This window comes from Mobula hypostoma, chromosome 16, assembly GCF_963921235.1.
Source record: "Mobula hypostoma chromosome 16, sMobHyp1.1, whole genome shotgun sequence".
NCBI lineage: Eukaryota > Metazoa > Chordata > Chondrichthyes > Myliobatiformes > Myliobatidae > Mobula > Mobula hypostoma.
The window spans coordinates 22,451,115-22,469,429 of NC_086112.1; the positions used below are offsets into that span (position 1 = coordinate 22,451,115).

The following is an 18,315-nucleotide window of genomic DNA, read 5'->3' on the forward strand; positions in this document are numbered from 1 at the left end:
CTGTCTTAGACATATCACGGAAATTTTATTCAAATTTGCCCAGTGAAAACCAACATAAAGAGCTTCCGTCTTACACCCTAAATGTAATTTTCTTTTACTACACAAATCAACCCCAAGTTGCATTAATTGATTTCTCCTCCGAAAAAGATCAAAATCAAGATAGTTCTGAAGCAGTTGAAGAGAATACTATAATTCTCAAAGGGCTGAAAGAACATTTGACTGGGTAGCAATCTCCTTCATGTTGCTGAAAACCTAACCAAGGATATGATAGGATAATATGTGCCAATGACATACTGTACAATTTTCATCACTTATAATGCATTTATGTTCATGATGGTGTCGATATTGCCCTGGAGAAGTAAGGCAAAGGCCTTTTTAGAGAGTTCAATAAGTTCTTATAAACTTCACTGACATTACATTAGAAATCCTCCAAAATATCCTGGTATCTTACTAGAAAACGAATTAAGCTAAAACAGTGTTTATATTTTTTTATAGCTCTAACCGCAAAGGTATAGATGCCATTGTTACTGCAGGTCAGCAATTACTTCTAAAATTCTATTCCCAGTAAGAGAGAAATGAGAATGAGAAAGGGAACAAAAAATATTCAGTGCATTGTTAGATTAATTCAATATTAGTTTCAACTATTTTCTATGGGGTAGAAGGCCAAAAATATTTCCCTTTCAATCTCAGGAAAGAATGAACCTAGGATACGAATCAAACACTGAACCTGGCAGAGAATTTACTTTGACAACTTCTCTATCACATCTGAATAAAAGATTTCTTTAAAAACATGTCAAAATTAATATCTGTAACAGTACTGGTGAAAATTGAAAGGCTGATTCTAATAGTCACAGATTTGATCTGGTAAAGGTAAAACCAAATATGATAAGTTATTAGACTCAATGAATACATATATCAAAGACTTTCAGAAATTGTATTAATGTATCATTACAAGATGTGGTTGACAGAATTGAGGTTTAAATCTGATAGCTCTAACTATTTCAGCATCTATTATTTCTCCTATTTTTGAAAGCCCAAATCTACTTAATTCTTCTGAGACAGCACATATTATATTTAAAGTGCAACACACATAAACCATCATCTTTCATAACAGTGTTTGGCTCCATTCTTTCCCACTGGTGCTCATTATGTTTCCATGGCTTGCCAATGGAGGGCCGAAAGCTAACATAAGCATGCCTTCTCCCATATCTTCTTCCAGTGAGAGTCTGATAACCTCCTGCTGGTCTGGGCCATGCTGCCTTCCCAGATTCTTGACCCATCACTACAAACAAAAACAAACAAAAAAAATTAGCTAATACTGCTGACACAAATTTTTAAAAAAAATTTCAGTATCTTTCCATTGTCTACACTGAAAATTAATAATTAGATGCAAGTTCTCAACATATCTTAAATTACAGAAATGAAGTATGCACAAAGTTGGAGCAGAACAAAGAAAGGAAGTACTATTTTTTACATGTAGGTTTAAAGTAATTAACAAAAGACCAAAACAATTACTTTTAAACAGCAAGTTTACCATATATTTATTTTAACTGCATCACATGTCTGAGAGCTTTATTTTACAGTCTCAATCAAAACAGTGATTTCTGTTTAGAAAATAAGTTACACAGTTTGATATCTTTGAGCTATTTTAAATCTGAAATACAGAGTTCTGGTTATAATTCTCCACTTTCCACATGGACTGCAGGCTAGCTGCACACCTGAAAGTCTACACCAAAGACTTCTTTTCTTGTTTGTGATTAGGCATTATCCAATGTTATTTTGATGGCCTCCTCAAACACAGAAGCGATCTGATTAATCTGCCATGAATTTACAGGTTCATAACTCCAAAGTTCACAAGTACTCAGTGCTTAAAATCATTCCAACTTGTTCATAGATTCAAACAACTTCCTCATTATTCAAACTAATAAGCCTATATTAATTAACACTGGTGACATTTGCAAAAAAGGCGTTGTTTCTGAATCTAGAGTTTAACATTATGAAGGGGAAACAACAGTGAAACTTAAATAAATATAAAGTCCTGGAATTACACATACACAATTTGGAGATGATAGCAGATCAAATGGATGAAGCTGTTTATATAAGAAGTTGTACTTCTTAGAGATTACATAGGTTGGGTCTCGTCTCACTGAATATTAAGACTAAGAGGTGATTTCATAGACATATAGAAAATTATGAGAGGCAAAGATAGTACAAAAGGGCAGTCTTCTTTCTCAGGCAAGTGAGTGTAGAATCAGAGGGCACAGGTTTAAGGTGAGAGGGCGGAAGCTCAAAGGAAATCTGAAGGGGTAATTTTTCCCGCACAGTGAATGGTGGCCATCTGCATTAAGCCACCAGAAGTGGTAGAGGTAGATACAATTATAATGTTTGAAAAGCATTTGGACAGATACTTGGATAGGAAAGTCAGAGGGGTATGGGCTAGTTCCAGGGAAAAGGGATTAGCATAGACTAGCATCAGTCAGCATCACATTTCTTTACGATGTAACTCAATCATAAATAGTATTAAAATTTGTTAAACTAACAGTCTTTTTTACTGCAGGAAAATGATTACCAAACAATAACCAAGTAATTTTACTGAAGCATTAGATTACAAAGTTCACAAGTATGATCATGGCTTATGTAGTTTTAAGATACTTCATTAGCTAGTGAATGCTAAATGCGAATACCTAACCTCCACCTCCTTTTTGAAATACCTGATCAAACTATGTAACATGCTCATGTTTCACTTAATTCATCCTTATCTGGGTGAACCACATTTTGTTTCTTATTGACAAGTAGAACCATGCATGAAAGAGTGGAGAGCTAGACATACTAGACCAGCTGAGGCAGCCTAACTGATTCAGAAAAGTAGCACCATGTCCATATTGCTATCATCCAGAGAGGGAATGGTAGAAATATGCAATTAGTTTTCAAGAGAAATACAGACAAATCTAGGGAGGAAAACCTATTTGCACATTTCAAAAATTACAACTACTAGGTTGTCAAACATGTTGTTAATGCAGAGTGTAAGTAATTTTCACATATTTCTGCATCCACTGATAATATCAATTCATTTTGTAATCAAAAAAAGAGTAACAAAAAAACTATTGAAATTGTTCATTGCAATGGTCTTGGAAAATGAGTTCAGTCACAGCACTTTCTGCTTTTACAAATGGTGAATTGAGTTGGGAGTGACCTCCCTTGACACTAAGTCAGCATTTAACTCTCTGTGGTATTGAGGGGCTCTGGCAAAACTAAAGTCAAAAGTCTTCAAGGGGAAAATACTCAATTGTCTGTAATTGTGTCTCACACAGGAAAATGGCTGTGGCCGGCCACAGGAGGTCAAACATTCCATCCCTGCAGGAGTTCTTCAGCATAGCTTCCTTGGCCAAACCACATTCAACAGCTTCAATGATCATTACATCAGAAGGGGAGATGTTCACTGATTAATTACAATTCTATTTGCAACTCCCAACTGAAACTGACCACATCTGAATGCAAAATTACCCATGAAAAACTCCAGGCATTGGTTGATAAATGGGTATTGTTATTACAAGTGCACAACCATCTGGCCCAAGTATTCAATGGGATGACCATGGCTATAACATCCTGGAGATCATCACTAATGCACCGGGAGAAGAAGATGGCGGCGTGCCTGCGTGTGCGCAGCCCTCTGGTGAAAAATGATATTGTATCTGTTAAATAGGGGCCGTGGACAATTCTGATTTGATGAAGAATGGACATGAAAGCACAGAGGAACATCTGGAGAAATTTCTGAAACGCCTGTTCGCTGCTATCATTACTGGGTGGTCGGGAATCTTTCGGCGGGTAGGCCTCAAAATCTCCGGCCTTGCCTGCTTTTGGCGACCGAGAAGGAGGTCGAATCGTTCGGATAGAGATGGCGCTCAGTACTCGGTGTCAGAGAGCTGATCAGAGCTCAAAGTTTTCAGACGACTCAGAGTCGGACTGTGGTTGGCAGGGCAGGGAGAGTTTTTCTACCTTCTCCCGTCTGTGTGAGATGTGGGACATTTGAGAAACTTTGAACTTTACTGTGCTCATGGACTTCTTCATCAAGTTATGGTATTGTGCACTGTTGTAACTATATGTTATAATTATGCGGTTTTGTCAGTTTTTTCAGTCTTAGTCTGTCCTGTGTTTTGTGATATCACACCGGAGGAAATATTGTATCATTTCTTAATGCATGCATTACTAAATGACAATAAAAGAGGACTACGTGTCTTCATAATCCTAATCCTAAAACTGGGCAGCACATAAATATTGTAGTTCATATGCAAATTGGAGTTTCGCTCTCCTGTGCCGTGGTTCACCTGCTGACACCAAAAGTCTTTCCACCATGTTCAAGGCAACTATACCTTTTTGGATGAGTGCATCTCCAACAACACTCACCCATTCCAGTTAAAGCAGTCCAACTGACTAGCAACCCATCCACGATCATGGCCAGAATGTCTCCCATCACAAAATTCGCTAGTTACACACCAGCCTACTATGACGGTACCTCCTTAACCTGTGACTGCTGCAATCAGGGATGACAAAGGCACCAAGTTTCTGGCTATTTCTCCTGCAAGTTAAACACCATTACTTCTTGGAAATGTATTATTGTACCTTCACTTTTATGGAGATACAATCTCAAATTTTCTAACCCAACAGCATTGTGAATGCACTGTCAAGAGAACTTCTGCAGTGGTGGCTTATAGCTCAACATTTCAAAAGCAAATGAGGATGGGCTATTAATGCCAGCCCTATCAGTGACATGTATATTGGTAAAGTATTTAATTTAAAAAAACATTAACCCCTTATCTGCATTTATAGCCTGGCTGTTATAATCTGCAGATTGTCAGCTCACTTACTGCACACTCACACTGTAGTTTGACTCTTCCCTTGCACCTCGGAAAATAATGTGGCATCCAAAACTAATTAATAATGAACATCTGCCTAGAACTAGCAAAGATAAGATGGCAGCACGTTCAGCCGCAGAGGCTTCTCCAATACCAAACAAAGGTTTAATTATTCATCCTTTGCATCTCAAAGGTTCAATGGTTCATTTATTATCAAAGTACACAACTCTGAAATTCTTCTTCTCCAGGTAGCCATGAAACCAAGAAAGAAAAGAAAGGCAGCACGATCATCAAACCCCCAAATGCCCCCTCCCTGCTCAAAAAAACGAACAAAAATGGAACAGGCATACCAACCGAGAAATCCTCCTCCCACACAAAAAAAAATGAACAAAACGAACAGGTACATCAACCCCCAAATCCCTCCTCCCACATAAAAGAACAAACAAAATGGAATAAGCACATCGACCCCCAAGTCCCCCTTCCAGTACACAAAAAAAAAGAGAAAGATCAGGCGAAAAACACAGAACATAAAAACTAAAAGACTGAAAAAAATGTTTATCGTCCAAACCCATATCCAAAACGCAGTAAACCTGGGTAACATTCTCCGGGCACAGTGGCAGGCTCTCCCCTCTCTGGTAGGGTAAAGGACAGCCAGATGGTGCTCATTATCCACATTCACCTCAGTGCTGCAATCTCCCATTTCCCTTTAATCAGTGGCGTGTGTCTGTCCTGCAGCCTGCCCACCCCAAGGTCCATGCACTCTGCCTCTGTCTCCCTGAATCCTCTTGGAGACTGCAGAGCACTGGAACACCCAAACTATCTCCAAACTTCTCCATTTGTCTCGATGTTTGTCTCCCTCATTGCTTTAATCAGCGAAATGGAGTCCAACATCTTTTGTGCAAGTGCAAGACACTGCTGGAACTGAGAACATCAAGAGCTGTAGGTTGATGGTGGTGGAGCTGGACTTGTTCCGCACTGCCTGCTACGGCTGCCCAAGGAGGAAGGCGTCAGGGGTGGTGCGTGGAGGCAGTGCACGGTAAAACGGATGGTGTTAATGATTGTCTTGGACACTTTTGTGATCACAAGACCCTGCTGGACATCAGTAATATAGAAAAGTCCAGTTCACTGGTGAAACGCACAGTAGGAGAGCTGCATAGCATCAGTTGTGCAGACCAGACCCTTGTGATCACAAGACCCTGCTGGACATCAGTAATATAGAAAAGTCCAGTTCACTGGTGAAACGCACAGTAGGAGAGCTGCATGGCATCAGTTGTGCAGACCAGACCCTTGTGCAACAGGATTGCCTGTTGCAGATGCCCAGAGAAGATGATGCCGGAGGTGGTGTAAGAGAGCACTCAAGTCTGTGCTGTAGTGGTCACCAACCTTTTTAAGCCCAAGATCCCCTACCTCAACCTTAGTGAAAGGCAAGATCCACTTACTCAGTCATTAGAGAAAACATAGCTCAGATTGTACTTCCAATTTGAGGCCTTTTATTTGGGCTAATTGTATTTGAATTACACAAAATACTTCTGTCAAACTTTCAAATTAGTTCAAACAAGAAAACACTGTAACTACCATATCAAACAGGCCATAGCTGTCTTTCTTTAAGAATATTACAATATTTCACACCTTTAATTCTACGTTTCATTATTTAGTTTTATTTCAACACGACAAATAAATGAATAAAAATTGACTGTTGCACTCAGTGTGATGACTGGGGCTGAATACTTTCTGCAAGTTCCCTGAAATTTGGCTCATAACTACAGACAGCCAGTCTGAGACCGTCTGTGAGGTGTCTGTCAGTAAGACAGCTCCTGTACTTAGATTTAATAATTTTCATCTGTGAAAATGCAATTTTACTCAGATAAGTTGACCCGAAGTAGACAATGACTTTCAGTGCACATGTGGTGAGATGAGGAAACCTCTCCCTGCTGACAAACCCCAAGAAGTCACCAACCCTTGATCTTGCTTTAAGCTTGATGTCATTTTGCAAATCAATTATTTCCATTTCAGTATCATTTGGCACACCAAATACTTGCTGAAATTTGGCTGCTATCTGTTCTTTATCGATCGGCAGAAATGGGTTTGAAATAAATGCAGCAATATCTTTCATGACGTTCAACTCCCCAAAACGCCAATCGAACTCTATTGCCAGTTTGTCTAGGTGAGCACAGTACTGCTCAGGGCAAAAAGCATTTTTTTCCTTGATGGCCTGTAACATTTTTTCCAAGTTGGGAAAATGTGTCAGCCTCCCATTCTTTAAATTTGAAATCCAAACACCGAGCTTGGCCTTAAAACGCATTTACTGCGCTTATCATGTGGGTTAGGTGTTGGTCTTTTCCCATGAGCTCGTTGTTAAGTGCATTTAATTTAGCCTTATGTCTGTCAGAAACCCTAAATCCAGTAGCCACGCATCATCTGACAGCACCTTGTGCTCCTCGTTTCTTGTCGACAGAAAAGTCTTTATCTCAGGCAGCAAGTCAACAAATCGTTGTAGCACTTTCCCGCGACTCAACCACCGAACATCAGCATGAAGAAGTATGTCTCAGTAAGCGGCATCCAGCTCATCCAATAACGCCTTGAATAAGCGGTGCTGAAGCACTTTTGCTCGAATCAAGTTTATCAGTTTGACCACCAGTGCCATTACATGAGAAAAGTCCACGACCTTCCCAGCCAAGGCCTGATTCATTAACAGTGATAATCCAGGAAGCTGGGAAAATCAGGGTCATTACGGCACAGTGCTATAAAACCAACGCGCACGCCGTGCATTGCTGGGGCCCCATCAGTAGTAATTGCCACCAGTTTATGAATGGGGGTGTCATTTTCACAGATATATTTTTTAAACTCATTGTAAATATCCTCACCGCTCGTTCTCTCCTTTAATTGCAAAAGAGTGAGGAAGTCCTCCTTTGTTGTAAAATCCTGGAAAGCCATTCTGACAAATACAACAAGCTGAGCTGTTTGCATTACATCCAGGGATTCATCGAACTGTAGTGAAAAATATTCACAGAGTGGCAAGTCCTTTAACACTTGTTGATCCACATCCTCTGACGGTGACTCTACCCTCCTTGTCACTGTTGCAGGACCAAGCGGTATATTATGTATTGCAGTTGTGAGGCCTTTTTTTTTTAAAGCATTAAAAACAGTCTCTGCGGTAATGACTATTGCTTCCTTGAATAAATCGCCATCTGTACAAGGCTTCTTGTGTTTAGCCAAAAGGTGACTTGCACGAAATGATGCTTCAATAGCAGCCTTATTTTGAGCAGCATGTTTTGTGAAAAATGATTGTTGGACCTTCAACCCCGATTTCAGCTCCTCAACTTTCCTGGCACGAATTGCGCTCTTTGGGGGGTAGGTATCTTTAAATTCCTGGCGGTTGGTGTTGCGGTGCCACTCCAGATTCCCTCTTTTAGTCAGTGCTTGTGTTTGGTGGCACAATATACATACACACTTATCTTTCACTAAGGTAAATAGAAATTCTTCTTCCCATTCTGGATGGAAGTTGTACATTTTCGCTTTCTTTCATGGCGCCTCCGCCATGCTAGCCAGCTACCTTGCAGGATATCACCAGCGAGTGCCATGTATTAATATTTGCGACAGTCTGTACTATTATCTAACCTAATTGGTCACTTTGATGCAGCACAAGCTATGCAGAAAAAATGGTGGGGGAGCTATACACACATGTGCACAGGGCAGAAAGAACGGAACTAAAACCCCACAACCCGGAAACAATCTCTCTTTACAAATAGTTTTCAATAGCGAAAATACTGCTATATTACCATTATCCTAATTAGTATTACTTATTTTATAATGCTCACATTACAACAGTATTTGTGTATTTATTTTTCATTTTTTTCGGGATCTACTGGGAAAGTCTCAAAGATCAACCGGTCGATCACGATCGACGGGTTGGCAACCCCTACTGTGCTGGATTGAGTGCTGCCCTCCGGTGTTTGCTCGGTAGAAGACAAGCTGGATTGCATTCATCTGCGGCAGCACTAGTGTGTGATGAGGACTGTTGTGTGCTTGCTCTTGCAGAAACATGGCTCCAGGTCAACAACCCCATGCATCATCAATCTGCATGCCACAGCACTTCGGGACGTAGGCTATTCTTTTGAGACTGTTTTCCTGTTATCATAACCAGATGTGCTGTATGTGCTGTGTGTGACTGTTGATACTGTGGACGAAGTCAAGCTCATTCAAACATCTTGTCACCTCGAGATCATTCTAGTCCACAACTACTGATAAATGCAATATTTGGAGGAGTGAAATCTGTTGATGCTCAAAGGGAGCTATCCATGCACGCAGTCCAAGCTAACATCAAGTTACAGACTGCAGTTAAGAACACAATTAGCATGCTGGCCATTATAGCAAGAGATTTGAGTCTAAGATATTTAGCACCTGGTGAGAGAACAACTGCAAAATGAGGACTAAACATGTCTCCCTTCCTAAGAGGGGTATATTTGCAAATCAGGGGGTATAAAAGAGGTTCCCCAGTCAGATACCCGAGATGGGAAGTTTATTGTCCAAGGATAGATTAAACAACTTGGGCTTGTACTCTTGAGAGTGAGAGGTAATCCCATTGAAAAGTACTTGATTCTAAAGAGAAGAATTGAAGCTCTCTTTGCTTTTTCCTCTCCTGTCCAATTTGATTTCATATGCCCTTGGTTTGTTTTCACACTAACAGCCCTGTTTATTTGATGGTTTCAAAAGTTTATCACAATGGCAATCCTAGACCAAGACTTCCATCATCCACTTCCCCAACCTTTTTTTACAACTTAAGACCAACTTTTTTCCTCCCTTTTGCAGTTCCAATGAAGACCCTTTGAGCTAAAATGTTACTTTTGTCTCACTCAACACAGTTGCTGCCTGACCTGGTGAGCATTTTCAGTATTTCTTGTTTCAATTCAAAATTCTTTTGGAGCTTGACAACACAGGTGCAAAGATGATATTCTGCAAAGAGTGGTCACAATCTTAAATTAAGATGATAGCCGTCCAGGACAAAAGTGGGAGAATTTCTTCATTCAGAGGGTGGTGATTTTTTTTGGAACTCTCCATACAAGACGGATAAGGATACTTAGTTGCTTAATTCATTCAAGATAATTATACTTATCTAAGGGAATCAAGCAGTTTGGGGCTCGTGCAGGGAAGTGATGTTCAACTTATGAATGATCAAACTAAGACGATGCTTTATTCCACAATGTAATCTGCTGCACAAAACATAATATTGCTATTAGACATACTCAGTCACTGCCTATAAAAAGTGAGGACCACAGCCGGGACAAAAGGAGCAACAGGGCAAAAGCTGCACCATGACACCCACAAGCTGCTAAGGGGAAGATGACAAGGGTGAGGAGTCACATAGTCCACACTCGTCAATTTCATCAACTTTACTTCTAACTTCCACCCAGCCCTCAAATTCACTTGGTCTATCTCGGACACTTCTCTTCCCCTTTCTCGATCTCTCGGTCTCCCTCTCTGGAGATAGACTGTCCACTGACATCTTCTACAAGCCCACTGACTCTCATAACTCCTCAACTATACCTCTTCCCACCCCGCCATATGCAAAAATGCCATTCCCTATTCCCAGTTCCTCCGTCTCTGCCGCATCTGCTCCAAGGATGAGGTTTTCCGTTCCAGGACATCTCAAATGTCCTCTTTCTTTAAGGATCGTGGTTTCCCTTCTGCTGTCATCAACGATGCCCTCACCTGCATCTCCTCCATTTCCCGCACTTCGGCTCTCACCCCATCCTCCCGCCACCACAACAGGGACAGAGTTCCCCTTGTCCTCACTTACCACCCCACCAGCCTCTGGATCCAACACAATATCCTCCACAACTTCCGCCAGCTTCAACAGGACCCCACCACTAAGCACATCTTTCCCTCTCCACTCCTCTCTGCATTCTGCAGGGATCGGTCCCTCCATGACTCCCTGGTCCACACGTCCCTTCCCACGGATCTCCCACCTGGCACTTGTCCCTGTAAGCGCAAATGCTGCACCTATCCCTACACCTTCTCTCTTGCCACCATTCAGGGCCCCAAACAGTCCTTCCAAGTGAGGCAGCACTTCACTTCAGTCTGTTGGGGTCACCTATTGCATCCAGTACTCCCGGTGCGGCCTCCTCTACATCGGTGAAACCCGACGCAGATTGGGGGACTGCTTTGTCCAGCACCTCCACTCCGTCCGCCAAAACAGACAGGATCTCCCAGTAGCCACCCACTTCAACTCTGTTTCCCTCTCCCATTCAGATATGTCCATACATGGCCTCCTCTACTGCCATGATGAGGCTAAACTCAGGGTGGAGGAGCAACACCTCATATACTGTCTAGGTAGTCTCCAGCCCCTTGGTATGAACATAGAATTCTCCAACTTCCAGTAATTCCCTTCCCCTCCTTTCCCCTATCCCTATGTCACTCTGCCCCTCCCCCAGCTGCCTATCACCTCCCTCATGGTTCCACCTCTTTCTACAACCCATTGTGTTTTCCCCTATTCTTTCTTCACCTTTCCTGCCTCCCCTCCCCCACCCCTTTATCTTTCCCCTTACTGGTTTTTCACCTGGAACCTACCAGCCTTCTCCTTCCCACCCTCCCCCTACCTTCTTTATAGGGCCTCTGCCCCTTCCCTCTACAGTCCTGACGAAGGGTTCCGGCCCAAAACATCGACCAGTCTTTTCCACGGATGCTGCCGACCTGCTGAGTTGCTCTAGCGTTTTGTGAGTGTTACATAGTCCGCACTGTCAGCATCAGGAATTTCATGCCATGTTTCAACCTTTCAGGATATACCAAGAGTAGATCACCTGGGCTGCTAAACACAGCAGAGTGCAGCCCAAGTGCTCTTCATTAACTGCTGATGGGACTGCGATTATGACTGCTGATTTGCTGAATTTCTAAATAGATTGAGCAGGGACTGGGTCTTTTCCTTGAAGGCTCGATTTTGGGACATATGTAACAGTTGTGACTGGCTAAAAGTAATAAGTTCTGCAACTTCAAAACACTCAGAAATATTCTCACATCCACAATATCCACCCTTGCTCATTATCAAATCACAGAGACTTGCACGGGTATTTAAGCCCAAACAATACCCTGATAATGATCTCCAGTAAGTTTATCATTTACTGCCATTTTCACAATGCTGTCATACTACAACCATTGCTTTCCAGAAAGTTACTTTGCTTAAAATGGACAGACTTTCTCTCAGTCTTAAGTTCTGATTCAGCTTCCAGTCGCTCCAAAACCTTAAATAAACCATCTTCAAATAGACAATACTTGAGAGAAAATCATTATCATGATTGAAATAGACAAATATGTTACTCAACATTATCTGGTGACTGCCTCTACTTTTCACAACAAGCACCTACTCTATCTTTGTGTCAATTCCTATCATGATAAGCAGCTTCCTAATTACAAACTTCAGAGATGTTTGAACTGTCTAGTTCAGCAGTCAATATAACGTCTGAACACTTACAAAATATTAAGGATCTGCAGTGAGGTCTGGATGGCATTTAACTTCCTCTTGATTAATAAAGGCAGCATTGTGCCAGAACCAAAGGTGCAGCCTCACAGCCAGAGACCCGAGTTGAAACCTGACTCAGTTGCTGGCCTTGTGGAGTTTGCACGTTCTCCCTGTGATTTGCATGGACTTCCTCTGGGTGCTCTGTTACTTCTGCTATCCCAAAGACAAGCATTGGGAAGGCAATTAGACACTATAAATTGTCCTCATGTAGGTGAGTGACAGAATCTTTTGAAATGATAAGAACATGGAGAAAATGGAAAATAGGATTAAAGTAGGATTAATATAAATATGCAGTTGATGGCCAGTACAGAGTCAGTGGGCTGAAGGACCTGTTTTCAATGCTGAATACCTATCTCCAAGACTCATAGTTCTTGGTTTACAAAAGAGTCATAATTTCTCAATCAAAATACTCCTGGTCTCATTTGAAACTGCAATGGTAACTGCAACCAATTTGACATATTAAACTACACAATTAGAAACACAACATCACATTCTGAGCAACACGTTGCTGGTGAACGCAGCAAGCCGGGCAGCATCTCTAGGAAGAGGTACAGTTGACGCTTCAGGCCGAGACTCTTCGTCAGGACTAACTGAAAGAAGAGCTAGTAAGAGATTTGAAAGTGGGAGCCTCTCCCCCTCCCACTTCCAAATCTCTTACTAGCTCTTCTTTCAGTTAGTCCTGATGAAGGGTCTTGGCCTGAAACGTCGACTGCACCTCTTCCTAGAGATGCTGCCCGGCCTGCTGCGTTCACCAGCAACTTTTATGTGTGTTGCTTGAAATTTCAGCATCTGCAGATTTCCTCGCGATCGCATTCTGAGAGGCACACTCAGGCTCGATAAAAGGAACGCGATATTGGTGCTATTGAAAGATGTGTTTCAAACAAAGGTCCATTTTTCCTCTTCTGAATTCTCTCCCATTAATGACTTGAATATTAAATCATTTCTCAAACAGCAAGCCATGGAAAATGACACGAACTGTTGATGTTGGCATCCCGTAGTGAAATAAACCGGGATCATCATCACATTTTCAAAGGGATCTCATGGGCTACTGGGTCAGCCCAGGGAGTAGAATGTCAGAGTCACTGCGAGTTTTTGTGGAAGCCCTACCTCTACAATATATCATGATTATTTGCCTTTGGACCACTTAGCTATTACTAATAAGTATAAAGATGACAGGGACTCCAAAAGCTGCAAAAAGACATTGTATTTCACTGATGTCACACTTGGTAAAGTAGCCTGAGTAACTCCACATGGCCTCATAAAATGGCATCCAGGATTCCTATTTAGGGTTAGGTTAATTTGATCTTTACTTTGAATGAACAGAAGACAGTTATCCAAGAAATGGAAGAGCATCGCCCAAGTACAGAAAGTTATGTTCTTGCAATACAGAACGACAGAGTGCAACGTGCATTCTTTACACTGATAGTCATATTGTTCTGTACTGCAGTTTGACTGATGAAAACAATGAGCAGAATCTGGTCAGATAAATTCAATGACACCAATCAGCATGAGCTGCACATGTTTAAATTAAACAAAATATTTGTTGCAAAGGAAACTAACAGAAGCAATGATTAAAAATCTACTCACCACCAATTGTACCTTGGTTGCAGTGATTTTCCAGTTAGGTTTAGAATCCCTACCATGGTGCTTCCCATGTCTGATGCTTGGCTTCCTTCTTGGTTCAAATGCAGATGGTTCTGTCAGAACATCAATGATGAGCTTGTGCCATTGATGGACCAGCTCCAGACTAAAAGATAGCAAATGGTGCACCTGCAATCTGCAGGCTTAAGTGCCCTGGCAAGAATAGTACCTGACAGTTGAAGGCTGCAGGAGGGATCCTGACTTCTGAAAGGACAGAGTTTTCAGTTTCTGCTCTGCTAACAGGACTCCATGGCACCTGGCTGTCTTTAAAGCATCTAGAGACCGGCCAATGGGCCAATGAAACAAGGCTGTCCTCTTCATTATCGCAGTACTAACGTCTTGCAGAGAAGCAAGCTGTAGTACCAGGGAATCTGCTTGCTCATGGTTAGCAGAGCTCTGAAGGTCTAGGACTATGCCCCAAAAGAACCTTTACTCTCAGCCATGGAATTTCCTTGGCATTGGCATTGCCTGGCACAGAAGCAAAGATCACTCTCAGAGTAAAAGCAAGGCTCTCCTTGCTCTGCACTAGCTCCAGACAAAACATAGGCATAGATTAACCCATGTTTCCATTCATCTCATGGAGCTAACTTGGCTTAATAGATACTGCTCCAAAAATTTAGAATGCCTACCAAAGACTTTCGCCGAAATGCTTCCTTTTCATGGACTTCATTCGATCTTTGACTCAGCACTACTGACAGGGCTCGGTTTTGTGAAGCTGAGATGGTAGGTCTGATTCTCCTCTTGCCCAACTATAAGCCACTGATGCCACAAACCAATTCCCTTCAATCCATTCCCTTGCCGTTCCAGTAACTGGACTGTTGCTGTGCGGGAAAAGGTGAAGTGGAGTGCTCTTCTGCAACAGGGTTTCCTTTCTCACCACAGGAAAGAAACCTTGAAAGAAATGGAGAACATTAGATTGTCTTGCAGCAATAATCACCAGGAAATATTTATTCTCAGCACTAAGCCTGCCTTTTATCTGCAAACACAAATGTATGCTCTTCTGCAACCTTCATTTTCTTGTGAACACTGACTTGCATCTTCTAGGTTCTTGAGCTTAAGCTGGAACTGAAGATGCCACAGCCAGACATTTGCACAAGACAAGGTTTTCAATGAAAGCTGTAATGACTCATGAAGACATCCAGGTCACAGCAAAGAATAACTTCACAGAATTTAGGATCCTTATGCTCAGAGTTCTGCATTACACTTCACAAACTTCTTTAATTATTGATCTCTTTATGATAGTTGTACAGAATTGATATCTCATTAGATGATTAGCTTGGTTGTCTGTCATAAGCAAGTTTACGTATATTGGATTACATATATAAACAAAAGTGCTGATAAAGGATTATTGATCTGTCAACATATACATCAAGGAAAACATTGACATATGGGTAGCACATGCATTTACTTTTAATTTAAAGGTGGTGACTCCCTTTTCAAGTTCAACTCTGATATGTACTTCGGCCAATGTTTGCATCTGGCTAATAGCAATGATTAATAACAGCTTGGGTGGTACAGCAGTTAGCATGACACTATTACAGCTAGAAGCATTCCAGAACTCGGAGTTCAATTCTGGTGCCGCTCTGACAGGAGTCTTTGTACATCCTCCCTTGAAATGCATGGGTTTTTCCCGGGTGCAGTGGCTTCCTCCCACAGTCCAAAGATGTACCGGGTAGGTTAATTGGTCATCATAAATTGTCCCATGATTAGGTTAGGCTAATCAGGGTTGTGGGGTTGTTGGGGCAGTATGGCCCAAAGGGCCTACTCAGCTATGTACTGCTCAATAGATTAATTAATGAATGCTCTAGTCTATGATTTTGCTTGAAAATGGGCCCTTATAATGACAGATACGCTATTTGCAATTCAAAAAACCTATACTGATGAGCAAGCTGCAATAAGGTGCAATTAGCTCATACCCAGCTGCCCCTGGTAATGCTCCACTTCTGGTGCCTGAGGAAATCACTACTCCATTTTTCCCTCCTCCAGGGGTGTCTCAAAGTTGGTGTCTTTGGTCTGCTGAGTCAGCCATCTGTTTTTTTTTTGTGACCGTCACCTGCAATAGAGAATATTGCAAGAAGTTTTTGAATAGAAATAACATACTGTGGTCTTCTCAGGTGATTGTGTGAAATGGGTGTTAACATTCAAGATCATAGTTACCATCAAGTCCAACAACAAAAGAAGAAATGGAGCACAGTCTGTGTGCGTGTGGGAGAGGCATGTCAATGGACGTCAGACAGACAGAGTGACACAGGGAGGAAGAGCAGTGGAGATAGGGAAATGGCAGTAAGAGAGAGAAATACAGACAGTGCAGAAACCTGGGAAAAAGGGGGAAAGTGGCAGGACTGGAATAATACAGGTGAGAGACCATATATAAGAGATAGTGAGGTGAAAGGAAGGGTGTCAGGATATGTGTGGAGGTAAAGACAATAGATGGAAGGAATTCTCAGTTGCCAAGGCTCACCTTGTGACAATGTTAGGATATCATTTTTGCAATACTAGCCAATAATGCTGAGAATGCTGCTTCTGAGACCAGTCACCTTTGGCCCAATATTGCCTGCACATTGCAACTGGAGGGCCCAAATTAGTATAATTCTGTTTCTGAAACTATGTGGCATTGCACTAGGAAATCAAACGATGCTTCATTTAAAAAAAAACTACACTCACTATATACTATCAAGAATGTCTAGAAGTCACACATACCACTTTACCCTGAAAAATCCTGCCTCGTCCCTGTGCCGAAGACGCCGCGCCCCAGCGGCCTCAATGACTACAGACCGGTGGCATTGATCTCCCACATCATGAAGACCTTGGAGAGACTTGTTCTGGAGCTGCTCCCGCCTATGTTCAGGCCACACTTAGATCCCCTCCAGTTTGCCTACCAGCCCCGGCTAGGAGTTGAGGATGCCATCGTCTACCTGCTGAACCGTGTCTACGCCCACCTGGACAAGCCAGCGAGCACTATGAGGGTCATGTTTTTTGACTTCTCCAGTGCGTTCAACACCATCCACCCTGCTCTGCTGGGGGAGAAGCTGACAGCGATGCAGGTGGATGCTCCCCTGGTGTCATGGATTCTTGATTACCTGACTGGTAGACCACAGTACCTGTGCTTGCAACACTGTGTGTCCGACAGAGTGATCAGCAGCACTGGGGCTCCACAGGGGACTGTCTTGTCTCCCTTTCTCTTCACCATTTACACCTCGGACTTCAACTACTGCACAGAGTCTTGTCATCTTTAGAAGTTTTCTGATGATTCTGCCACAGTTGGATGCATCAGCAAGGGAGATGAGGCTGAGTACAGGGCTACGGTAGGAAACTTTGTCACATGCTGTGAGCAGAATTATCTTCAGCTTAATGTGAAAAAGACTAAGGAGCTGGCGGTAGACCTGAGGAGAGCTAAGGTACCAGTGACCCCTGTTTCCATCCAGGGGGTCAGTGTGGACATGGTGGAGGATTACAAATACCTGTGGATACGAATTGACAATAAACTGGACTGGTCAAAGAACACTGAGGCTGTCTACAAGAAGGGTCAGAGCCGTCTCTATTTCCTGAGGAGACTGAGGTCCTTTAACATCTGCCAGACGATGCTGAGGATGTTCTACGAGTCTGTGGTGGCCAGTGCGATCATGTTTGCTGTTGTGCGCTGGGGCAGCAGGCTGAGGGTAGCAGACACCAACAGAATCAACAAACTCATTCGTAAGGCTAGTGATGTTGTGGGGATGGAACTGGACTCTCTGACGGTGGTGTCTGAAAAGAGGATGCTGTCCAAGTTGCATGCCATCTTGGACAATGTCTCCCATCCACTACATAATGTACTGGTTGGGCACAGGAGTATATTCAGCCAGAGACTCATTCCACCGAGATGCAACACAGAGCATCATAGGAAGTCATTCCTGCCTGTGGCTATCAAACTTTACAACTCCTCCCTTGGAGGGTCAGACACCCTGAGCCAATAGGCTGGTCCTGGACTTATTTCCTGGCGTAATTTACATATTACTATTTAACTATTTATGGTTTTATTACTATTTAATTATTTATGGTGCAACTGTAATGAAAACCAATTTCCCCTGGGATCAATAAAGTATGACTATGACTAAAATGATGCCAAAGAATTTCTCAGATGGAATCACTTCCATTTATAACAATCTGAGAACTGCTATGGAGTTTCTGACCAGCTTCAGTTAAGAGCCACTAAAGTTCTCAGGTTTGTGGAACAAAATTCATACACTTTTCCAGTTTGATCAATCTGCCACTGCTGTATTAAAAAAAAATTCATCTCTTCCTGAAACAGCTATAAAGTTCAAACCCTCC

The 18,315-nt window shown here is 42.2% G+C and overlaps 1 protein-coding gene across 10 annotated transcripts in view; it reads right to left on the minus strand.

Annotated features, from left to right (window-relative positions):
• The window catches only part of pja2 (praja ring finger ubiquitin ligase 2), a 63,176-nt gene that overhangs the window by 39,134 nt on the left and 5,727 nt on the right, over positions 1-18,315 (minus strand). For 5 of the 10 annotated variants that reach the window (XR_010020585.1, XM_063068636.1, XM_063068632.1 and 2 more), the window contains exons 2-4: positions 15,924-16,060; positions 14,637-14,898; positions 1,091-1,282 (exon numbers count right to left, since the gene is read on the minus strand). The exons of 1 other annotated variant lie outside the window; for it this stretch is intronic. Coding sequence is in view for 7 of the 9 variants with exons in the window: in XM_063068636.1 (XP_062924706.1) it covers positions 1,091-1,280 (190 nt within the window). In the remaining 2 variants the exon portion in view is untranslated. Of the gene's footprint in view, positions 1-1,090; positions 1,283-13,953; positions 14,583-14,636; positions 14,899-15,923; positions 16,061-18,315 lie in introns of those variants that run through there. 4 more of the 10 variants (XM_063068635.1, XM_063068637.1, XM_063068633.1 and 1 more) reach the window with 4 other exon arrangements.